General features: G+C 42.3%; 1 protein-coding gene across 1 annotated transcript in view; it reads left to right on the forward strand.

The window, feature by feature from the left end:
* LOC142313006 (uncharacterized) overlaps positions 1-11493 on the forward strand; it is a gene marked incomplete at its 5' end in the record, with an annotated part of 87261 nt that extends 75768 nt beyond the window's left edge. Inside the window, one exon of the mRNA XM_075351992.1 lies at positions 10262-11493. Coding sequence (XP_075208107.1) covers positions 10262-11289 — 1028 coding nt within the window. The remainder of the gene's footprint in view (positions 1-10261) is intronic.
* Between the last annotated feature and the right edge of the window lie 535 nt (positions 11494-12028).

Here is a 12028-nt window from a genome sequence, read left to right on the forward strand (position 1 = left end):
TCGCCGTCATTCCCAGATCCTGGAAGTCGACCCTTCGCTCGTCTCTGAGTGACTGGTTTGGGGAAATTACACGCCTGCATAGAATGGAGGACCTCACAGCTGAGGTTAATGGGAGGTTGGATACGTTCATTCAAGTGTGGGGATTTTGGAAACTCTTCTTGGACACCCCACAATATCAAGAGCTGATTGGGAGTTGTTGAAGGGAGACGCTCCCTCCCCTCCCCCCTTTCCTGGATACTTCTTTCGGGCCCCTAGGAGTGTACAGTGACCTAAACTAACTCCTAAGGCCCCGTCGCACACAGAGATAAATCTTTTGCAGATCTGTGGTTGCAGTGAAATTGTGGACATATTGTTCCATTTGTACACAGCCACAAACCTGGCACTGATTGTCCACAATTTCACTGTAACCACAGATCTGCCACAGATTTAGCTGTGTGTGTGACAGGGCCTTTACTTTTTTTTTTCTTTCCCCTTTGCTTCGTAAACACTTCTTCTTTCTCCTCTTCCTATCTCTATTCCCTTCTTTGTGTCCAGTCTCCTCCCACCCCCTAGTTCCTATCCCTTACAGCAACAGTTAAATGGGATTATATCATTACGCGCTACAATCAGCTGGATACGGAACCAACCCATGTTATTTTCGTTTGATATGTGTTTATTGGGTTGCCTGTAACTGTCAATAGCATGTGTTCTGCATTGATATCGATGTTAGTAGATGAATCATTTAAGAACGTTTTCCACCTTTAACGTTGCCCATAATATGCACAAATGCATGGAGAAACAACGTGATAACTGTTTAAAAAAATAGCTAAAATAATGTGGTTGCATAAATTTGCACACCCTTACACTAATACTTTGTTAAAATAACATTTGATTATATGACAGCATACATACTTTTTTGGGCTGGAGTCTATCACATGGCACATCTAGAATTTGCAATCTGTGCCCGCTCTTCCTTGCAGTAGCTCCACATCTGTCACCTTGTGAGGCATCTCCTGAGTACAGCACGGTCTTCAGATCACCCACAGATTTTGTATTGAATTTAGGTATGGGCTCCTCTTTTCTAGTTACATAGTTACTTAGGTTGAAAAAAATACCTAGGTCCATCTAGTTCAACCTTCCTCCACCAGTTCTACATTTGGTCACTAAAGGGTACTTTACACACTGCGACCTCGGTAGCGATCTCATTAGCGATGTGAAATTCTACATCGCAAGTGCGATCTTCCGAGATCGCACATGCGTAAAATAACCTATGTGCGCCCTCAAAAGATCGCACTTGCGATCTAGAATTTCACATTGCTAATGAGATCGCTAGCGAGGTCGCAGCGTGTAAAGTACCCTTAAGTCATTTATAACCAACAATGTTATGTGTACTGAGGAAAACATCCAGCCCTTTTTTAAGAGCTGTTATAGTATCTGTCATTACTACCTCTTGTGGTAGGGAATTCCACAGTCTGACTGCTCTAACTGTAAAGAACCCTTTCCTATTTAGCTGTCGGAATCACTTTTCTTCCACTCGCAGTGAATGCCCCCTGGTCCTTAACTTATTTCTTCCAAAGACAATACTATGTGCCAGTCCTTTTATATTGACCACACATGTATTTACACATATAAATGAGATCTCCTCTGAGACGTCTTTTTTCTAAGCTAAACATATCTAACTTTTTCAACCTGTCATCATATGGGAGGCCTTCCATTCCTTGTAGTAGTCTAGTTGCCCTCCTTTGAACTGACTCTAACTTCTGAATGTCCTTTTTAAAATGTGGAGCCCAAAACTGAATCGCATATTCCAGATGTGGCCTTACAAGTGATTTATAGAGGGGTAACAATACGTTGGGATCACTGGATCTAATCTCTCTTTTTATACACCCTAAAATCTTGTTTGCTTTAGCAACTACTGCTTGACATTGAGTGCTGCTGCTCAGCTTATTTGTAATGAGAATACCCAAGTCCTTCTCCTGTTCTAGAGTCCCGAGCTTACTTCCATTTAATTTATACGCAGCTATAGGATTACTCCGTCCTAGGTGCATTACTTTACATTTATCAACATTAAATCTCATTTGCCAAGTATCTGCCCATTCTGACATTTGATCCAGATCTTTTTGTAATATTGTACTATCAAGGTCAGTTTTTAATATCCTACATAGTTTGGTGTCATCGGCAAAGACTGACACTGTACTATCAATCCCATCCACAAGGTCATTAATAAAGAGATTAAAAAGAATCGGTCCTAGCACAGATCCCTGTGGCACCCGACTGCTGACTATACCCCATTTAGAGAATGTACCATTTATGACTAATCTTTGTTTCCTATCTTTTAGCCAATTCCTTAGTTGCATATAGTTTCCCCTAGTCCTTGCTTCTGGAGCTTTAGTATAAGGCTATTATGTTGTACAGTATCAAATGCCTTTGCAAAGTCCAAATAAATCACATCAGCTGCATTACCAATATCCAGGTTTGCACTTACCCCCTCATAGAACCCCAACAGGTTGGTTAGACACGACTTATCTTTCATGAATCCATGCTGTTTGTCAGTTATTATATTATTTTCTGCAATATATTTTTGCATGTCATCCCTTTAATATGCCCTCAAAAACTTTGCATACTACTGATGTCAGGCTTACTGGACGGTAGTTGCCTGGATCTACCCTCTTACCTTTCTTAAATATCGGTACCACATCAGCAATCTTCCAATCCTGAGGCACCAACCCTGTTACAAGAGAATCTAAAAAAATGAGATACAGCGGTCTGTTGATTACGGAGCTCAATTCCCTCAATATTCGTGGATGAATGCCATCTGGCCCTGGGGATTTGTCAATGTTTAATTTACTCAGACGTAGGCGTACTTCATCTTGTGTTAAATTAATTATATCGGGTGGTGAACTTTGATTTTTCATTTGTTGAATGATCCCTGGTACAGTCGGTTGCTTGGTGAACACAGATGAGAAATGCCTATTTAATATCTCAGTCTTTTGTTTGTCCTCTATAACTAGCATGTTATTATATTTTAAGGGGCCAATACTATTCTTTGTTTTCCTTTTGGCATTAATGTATTTATAAAAGATTTTTGGATTTATATTAATATCATTGGCGATTTTTGTTTCAGTAGCTAGTTTTGCTTGTTTGATTTCTTTTTTACATTTCCTATTGATATCTTTATACTTCTGAAAAGCTATTTCTGTATTCTCAGCCTTTAAGATTTTAAACGCCCTTTGTTTTTGTTTTATTATACTTTGTACAGTCTTAGTTATCCATAGTGGTTTCTTTTTATTCCTGGACATTTTATTACCAGAGGGTATAAGTTTTTTACAGCACTCTAGTAGTATATCCTTAAACTTACCCCATTTATGTTCGGTATCCCCAGTTACCATGATTTTGTCCCAATCCACACATTTAAGCTCTTCCCTTAATTTGTTGAAATCAGCTTTCCTAAAATTCCAGGTTTTAGCATTTCCCCTTTGAAATGTTCTATTGAATATTACGTTGAAGCTTACCATATTATGATCGCTGGTGCCCAAGTGCTCCCGGACCTGTAGATCTGAAATTGTATCCGTTCTATTTGACAGGACCAGATCTAGCAAATTATCTCCCCTTGTCGGTTCATCTACCATCTGAGACAGGAAATTGTCTTGAATAGTAGATAAAAACTTACAGCTTTTAGCAGAACCAGAAGATTCTATGTCCCACTGTATGTCTGGATAGTTGAAATCCCCCATAATAAGAACCCGATTATTATTAGCTGCCTTTTCAATTTGTTCCAGCATTTCACCCTCTATTTGTTCAGGTATGTTAAGAGGCTTATAGCAAACTCTAATTAGCATTTTTCTATTATTCCCCTCCTCATGTACATTTACCCATACTGACTCTACATTGTTGCAGTTCCCCCCAATGTCATAATTCAACACAGGTTTTAGGTTACATTTGATAAATATACACACCCCACCACCTTTTTTGTCTTTCCTGTCCTTCCTAAATGTACTATAACCCTGTATGTTTGTCACCCAGTCATGGCTTTCATCCAGCCAGGTTTCTGTAATGCCCACCACATCATAATCCATGGTTGACATAAGAGTCTCCAATTCATTCATTTTGTTTGCAAGACTTCTTGCATTTGCCAGTAGACATTTAATACTATTAACACCTTTATTACTCCTAGACTCCCTACATTCCTTGCATGTCCCATCCTCCCCTACTCCTTCATTGACTCCTACCATCTCACTGTCTCTGTGCTCTATCCCCTTTTTTGCTCCACTAAGCTCCCTCCCTCCCCCCAGATCCTAGTTTAAAAGCTCCTCCATCCATCTGACCATTTTCTCCCCCAGCACAGCTGCACCCTCCCCATTGAGGTGCAGCCCGTCCCTACCGTAGAGCCTGTAGCCGACTGAGAAGTCGGCCCAGTTCTCCATGAACCCGAACCCTTCCTTCCTGCACCAATTTCTAAGCCACGTATTTATCTCCCTAAGCTCCCGCTGTCTTTCTAGTGACGCTCGTGGCACCGCTAGTATTTCTGAAAACACCACCTTGGAGGTCCTGGACTTCAGCTTCTCTCCTAGTTCCCTGTAATAATTTTTAAGGACCTTCCACCTACCTCTAACTTTGTCAGTACCAATGTGCACCATGACCGCTGGGTTTTCCCCAGCCCCACCCAGCAATCTGTCTATCCGATCCGCAATATGATGAACCCGAGCACCCGGCAGACAACACACTGTTCGGCATTTACGGTCTCTGCGACAGATGACCCTGTCTGTCCGCCTAATTATAGTGAAACCATCCTTTAGCTGATTTGGGGGTCAGATACAGCCGTTGTGTAGAATGGTGACAATCCTCTTCAGCTTTTTAGCAGAGACCTCAAAGTTTTGTTGTAAATTGACTGATATTTGGAACTGTTCATAATTTTTTCCACCTTGGCTAAAGCCCCATTTCCAGTTTAAAACTGAAACTGCCCCAAATCATAATGTTGCCTCCACCATGCTTCACTGTGGGTATGTGTTCTTTTGGTGATGCACGGTGTTGGCTTTGCACCCACATGGTTTTTACAAACTTGATGTAAATTTGGCAAAACATAGCCAGGCTTAGTTATTTTTCTTTGTAAGAAATGGCTTCTGTCTTGCCACCTTCCCACAGAGGCCAAACATGAAAAATACGGTAGATTGCTATCACATGCAGTACAGATCCAATACTGGCCAGAAATTCCTGTAGGCCTCTTGGTACCCAGACCAATTTTTTTTTTCTTTTCTGCATGTCAATTTTTGAAAGACGTCCACTTCTAGGTAACGACCCTGTGGTGCAGAATTTATGCTACTGTCTGATGACCAACTTTGCAGTGATCTCCATGATTTATATTCCATGGTTTATCTAATGGCTTGGAAATTGTTTTTTACTCTTCAGCTGACTGATAACTTTCAACAATGAAATCCATTTTGTCCTGCCTTGGATTTGATCCAGCAGCCTCCTATGCTGTGCTTTGTTTTCCCTCTCCACTGAGCCACAGTGAGGTTCGGTCGCTGTCCTGGTTCTGAACACTTTGTTCATTGCCTTTCTGTCAAGTGTTTCCAATGCTGTAATTTAGTCTGCCCTATCACCCTTGATATGTAACTATTTAAAGCTTCCACGGGCTTCAATTTCCTGCTGGTGATAATTCTGAAGTGGACCCTGCTTGTAACTACAGCCTGTTTGCCTAGTGTTTCTCCATGCAGATTATGACTTGTTTTACCTTATTTTTACTCTGCACCTTCATCCAAATTCTTAATGAGGTATGTGGAACCCTTGATGGTTATTTAGGAAGAATTATTGTAATTCTCTAGTAATTGCCCCCCCCCCCCTCACCCCTCATTAGACTTTCCCCTTTCCAATCCATCCTTAATGTAGCAGCCAGAACCTCCTATCTGGCCAGTCTTTTCTCGGACGCTTCCAATCTGTGCCAGTCATTGCACTGGCGGCATATATATTATAGGATCCAATTTTAAATTGCTTGTTGTAGCTCTGGTGTCCCTGCAGAGATGCCAACTTACCACCACCGCCGGGTTGCATTCTCCGACTCCCTCTCCCCCCCGGGGCCTATGCACACGGCACGGGCTCCCAGGGTCACGCCTAGTATGTGCGCCCGTACATCGGCTCTCTTCTTAGAGGGCCGGAATGCTATTTCTAGGAAATGCTCTCAGCAGATGGTTGAGAGGCATATGCATTTAAGCTGCGAAAAAGTGAAGAGTGGACCCAGCACCACAATCCAGTATATTTAAAATATCAAAAATTTATTAGATATTAAAAAATCCAATGCATCCAAAACTTGAGAGAACACGCATAAGGGCACCTTACGCGTTTCGGACAAGTAAAAAAAAGTTCTTAATCATAGGTGACTTTACATACATCAGACACGTTTCAAATACTCAAAGGCAAACTCCCAACTGAGCACCAGGCAGGGTGAGACGGATCAGCTGAAAATGTTGTTAATCAAGCATTTTCAGCTGATCTGTCTCACCCTGCCCCCAACGAGGAGCATGGGCGTTCCTTGTTCTCTGATGCTCACTTGGCAGTTTGCCTTTGAGTATTTAAAACATGTCTGATGTATGTATAGTTACCTATGATTAAGGACTTGTTTTTACTTGTTGTCCGAAATGCGTAAGGTGCCCTTATGCATGTTCTCTCAAGTTTTGGATCCGTTGGATTTTTTAATATCTAAGAAATTTTTGATATTTTAATATACTGGATTGTGGTGCTGGGTCCACTCTTCACTTTTTCTCAGCTATATACCAGCCTGGCCGGTCTGTAGGACCACGAGCACCTGCAAGTCCCGGAGCGCAGTTGCCTATGGTAAGCTGAAGTCTCATTACCTTTTTTTCTTAGTGATATGTATTTAAGGTACCTTCCCATTAGGGGAGTTGCCTGTGCAACAACTTTAGTTAGTCAGCCTTCAGTCTGCTAGCTCGTTGTCAGGTTCCCGTGCTCCTGTTCTGTTATCCATGTGACCGTCACCTTTCCCTGCCTTCCCATACCTATCTGTCCCTGCCCTGCCCACCAAATATGTCCATACCACCTGCCTATTTTGTCACAGTCATCCTGACTGTACTTGCCGATAACTCTGCCCGCACCTGAGTCTGTCACCTGTCCTAGGGGTCAGCTGCCACAGTCCCGGTCACTGCCCTGGGAGTGGTACCTGGCGTCTGCCTCATGGTAGGCACATAGTTAAGCCCTCATTAAAGAGTAAGCCCGGGTCCCCCTGTGGTCCAGTGGGTTCACTAATCCCGCTCACTGCCCCAACACAGGCTGCGAGCGTTACAGTTTGCGCAGGCCATGGACTCTGCTAGCCTCTCGCTTGGATCAATCCCCTGTGGGAGAGAAGAGATCTGGTCTCTTCTGACTTATTAGACTTTCTGGAAGGTTTTAGACGAACCTGCTTGTGTCACTGCAGCTGTGCCTTCCCTCCTGCAATTATGTCATGGTGCACAGACTGTCGGCCAATATGCAGTTCAGTTCTGCACCCTCTCCTTGGAACTAGGCTGGAATAATCAGGTGCTGGTGGCCACCTTTTGAGAAGGAGAATTAAGGATGAACTTTCTGACCGTGGTATTATTCCAGTTTCTGTGGATGACCTAATTTCCTTGGCTACCCAGGTCAACCTTAGATTCCAGGAGCAATCCGTGGAAGTGAAACGTGTTAGGGGATCTATACATTTGGCTCCATAGCTCCAGAGGCTGCCAATATTCCAGTTTCCGGTTGCAGCTTCTGCTCCTGAACCCATACAGATCGACCAGGATGTCTGAACAATGTTGAGACTACCATTGAGCCATGGGACTGTGTTTCTACTCCGGAGGTGCAGAACACTTCATTCATGCATGTCCCATGAGGCTGGAAAGTCATTTGGTTCTTGAAGCTCCACTGAGGCCTACCCTGGAATTGGTGCCATCTTCCTTTCTGAGTCCAGAAGGAGTCCTTCCAGCAGCCGTCATCCAGTCCTCTCTGTCCACTGGCCATGTCTTCACCACCCATCTTTGAAGACAAGTTGCTGGAGAAGAAATCTTCTTAAGGCCTGGAGAAGAGGGGGCATAAAGGGGGAGTACTGTAGTGTCAGCGTCCCTCGCCGACTTACCGCCATTGCTGGGTGTATCTTTACACAGAGCTCCGCAGCCGCCCATGTGCTCGTCTGCCTCCCTCTCCCCACAGGACCTGTGCACATGACACAGACTCCCTATCAACGTGCCTAGTACGCACGCGCGTGCAGCGACACTCCTCTTAATCGGCCGTCACACTATTTTCCAGGAAATTACTCTTTGCCTATGCCTGAGAGGCACTAAGTATTAAAGCACCCTCCCATTAGAGGAGGTCCCTGCGCAACGTCTTTAGTAAGTTAGTCTGCTTCTAGTTGTCAGGTTCCCGAGCTCCTGTCCCGTTATCAATGTGTTAATCACCTGTACCTGCCTTCCCATACATATCTGTTCCTGCCGTGCCCACCATATTTGTCTGTACCCTCCTGCCTGTTAGCCACAGTCATCCTGATGGTACCTGCCCATACCTGAGTCTGTCACCTGTCCTGGGGTCAGGTGCCACAGTCCTGGTCACTGCCCCGGAAATGGTACCTAGCGTCCGCCTCGCTATAGGCACTTCATTAAGTCCCTCCCACTAAAGGGTAAGCCTGGGTCCCTCCCCTGGGGCCCAGTGGGTCCACTAACCCCACTCACTGCCCCTACACTTGCCGCAAGCGTTACATTTGTTCTCAGCCACAAAGATCTCCACAGTGCGGCACCCCCCTACATCTCCACCCTCAAAAAACTCATGTTTTTAGGGGGGCCTATCGTGTTCCCTAATCGAAGTCTATTTATTTACAGCCAATTCACTATTTCTCTGAACATAATTCTCCTTCAAACTCCACCGCACCCAAAAGCATTACAAAGATTGGCTGGTGACCGGCTCATGCAGCCTTTATCCATCCCTCATTTCTTCAGGATGGCTGGACCATCATTGTAAATAAGCACCTGTACTTTCTGTCACCTTCACTTCATTGTAGATTGTAAGCTCTTATGAGCATGGTTTGCACTATTTTTGCTTCAATTATTGTATTTTCTATAATTGTTACTTATGACTGTAATTGATCCTCTGAATTGTAAAGCACTGAGGAATATGTTGGCGCTATATAAATAAAGATTGTTGTTGTTGTTATAAGGAAGCAAACGTCCGCGTGGTCATCTGAGTCATCCAGTGAAAGTTGTTTCAGTTTATACAGGGGCCTTTTAGGTACTGCCCCTGCTGCTTCAATGCTTATCTCCGGCCTTTCTGTACTTGATTGCAGCCATAATGTTCCATATACTACCTCTGAGCGCTGCAGCCCATCACTGTCCTCACAGCATACGTGATGCAACAGTCATGTGGGATATCGGGCTCATCATGACAGCAGCCAAGTAGACCAAGATCGGCAAGGAGCACGAAAGTGGTAACCCTGAAATGGCAATGGCTTTATCAGACCAGTAATGTTTATTTTAATTTTTCACATTCTCCCACTTTTTTAACAACTCAATAAAATCATAGTAAAAATTAATTTGCTTTAAGTTTTACACTTTTTCTACAAAGTCAGGGCTTCTTCATACATAATACCACTGCTCCTCCGTTCCGCAGTAAAATGTATGTGGCTGTCAGGGATTGTTCCAGACAGACACCTCTATTAGTACTGACTGACAGGCTCATTTATGATTCTCCACTGAGGGTCTTACTACAAAATAATGTTGACTAACACTCTGAGACATGAACCTAGAAACATGCTGAATTCAACACTAAATTGGAAAACTGCTAGAGCCGATACTGGTGGCCTGATATCATTATCTAATGATCCTTGCTCTGTGGTCTTCAGTTAGAATGTAAACTGTTTTGTCACCAATACCTTAGTGAATAATCAAATTTTTCAATATTATTTGCAATTTTAATAGACATTTGATATTATTTTAAGAAAAATATTTCCAAGGTTATATAATTGGAAAAGTAATAAAAGTGTTTTTCTTAGCAGGTAACTGTATTAGGAGATCAGAGGGACTTCTGGCATCTTCAGACTTTCAATCATATATTGGTGCTCCACAAGACACATATGAAGAATATTACATTATCCCAGCTGTATCCTCGGTGCTTCACAGCAAAGAACTATTATCTGATCCTATTAAACAGGTCCTATCTTCTGATTCATCACAGGCTATTACAGAAAATAAAAGTCACAGAAAGAATGTTAGAACTGCCAAAGAAAAGAATACATTTTCATGTTCAGAATGTGGGAAATGTTTTGCAGTAAAATCAGCTGCTCTTATACATCAGAGAACTCACACAGGGGAGAAACCATTTTCATGTTCAGCATGTGGGAAATGTTTTCCAAGAAAATCAAATCTTCTTATACATCAGAGAACTCACACAGGGGAGAAGCCATTTTCATGTTCAGCATGTGGAAAATGTTTTTCAGAGAAATCAACTCTTGTTACACATCAGGGTATTCACACAGGGGAAAAGCGATTTTCATGTTCAGAGTGTGGGAAAAAATTTAATAACATGTCAAACCTTGTTCAACATCAGAGAATTCACACAGGGGAGAAGCCATTTTCATGTTCAGAGTGTGGGAAATGTTTTCCAAGAAAATCAAATCTTCTTACACATCAGAGAACTCACACAGGGGAGAAGCCATTTTCATGTTCAGCATGTGGAAAATGTTTTTCAGAGAAATCAACTCTTGTTACACATCAGGGTATTCACACAGGGGAAAAGCGATTTTCATGTTCAGAGTGTGGGCAAAAATTTAATCACATGTCAAACCTTGTTCAACATCAGAGAATTCACACAGGGGAGAAGCCATTTTCATGTTCAGAGTGTGGGAAAAAATTTAATCGGAAATCAAAACTTGATTACCATGAGAAAACTCACACAAAGAAGTCACATTTTTATATGGCTAAATCAACTGTCAATAGTGATAAAAGAATTCACAAACCAAACAATTCATTTTCATGTCCAGAATGTGGAAAAGGTTTTTCAAGTAAATCAAATCTTCTTGCACATCAGAGAACTCACACAGGGGAAAAGCCATATTCATGTTCAGAATGTGGGAAATGTTTTGCAAATAAATCAAATCTTGTTAAACATCAGATAACTCACACAGGGGAGAAGCCATATTCATGTTCAGACTGTGGAAAAAGTTTTACATGGAAATCAAATCTTTATATACATCAGAAAATTCACTCACGGGAGAAGCCATATTCATGTTCAGAGTGTGGGAAAAGTTTTCTGCGTAAATCAGATATGCTTAAACATCAAAAAAGTCACATAATGTAGAAGCCATATCTATGTTGAGGAATGTGGGAAATGCTTTTCTTTCAAAACAACTCTTGTTGAATATCAGAGCTCACATAGATGAAAAGCCATTTTTCATACTCAGAATGGGGGAAATTATTTATTTTAAAATTAAATTCTGTTTATTAGAAATTGTCTTTTTACCTATTGGAGAACTCATAAGGAGGAGACGCCTTATTTATGTTCTGAATTTAAGGAATGTTTTTACCCTCATTAAAAAAAATGTAAAATTCAAAAAGATTGTAAATTAGCATTTTTTAACCTGTACAAGAAAACCTACAGTGGCATGTTAACGTTTGGGCTCCTCCAGTTAAAATTACTGTTATTGTGAACAGCTAAGCAAGTTGAAATTGAATGCCCGAGCTACAGGACACCCAGAGGATTTATTTTTGTTTCAAAACTGTAAAAAGAGAATAAAGATTATGCATAAATATTCATCCCACATAGGGGAGGCAATACTCTTAAACGTTGCAAACTCTCAGAGTCCATTAGCTAGAACAACGGGGAACGCTACCCATTGTAGCGGTAGTCGGTGGCTCAGCCTGCTCTGCTGCAGCCCCTTCTGCGACAGTCCATTCCCATTGTCCCTCTCCCTTCAACCCGCCACCCAAATAATGTGGCTCCTTGATGCCACCTCTAATCCTGGTGGGCACCCCTTTTCCAGGTACCTTAGCAGTCCCTGGTGACAGCATTGAAGTCCTGGAGGTGCAGAAGACGACTC

The sequence above is a fragment of the Anomaloglossus baeobatrachus genome, chromosome 5 (genome assembly GCF_048569485.1).
Source record: "Anomaloglossus baeobatrachus isolate aAnoBae1 chromosome 5, aAnoBae1.hap1, whole genome shotgun sequence".
In the NCBI taxonomy this organism is placed as follows: Eukaryota; Metazoa; Chordata; class Amphibia; order Anura; family Aromobatidae; genus Anomaloglossus; species Anomaloglossus baeobatrachus.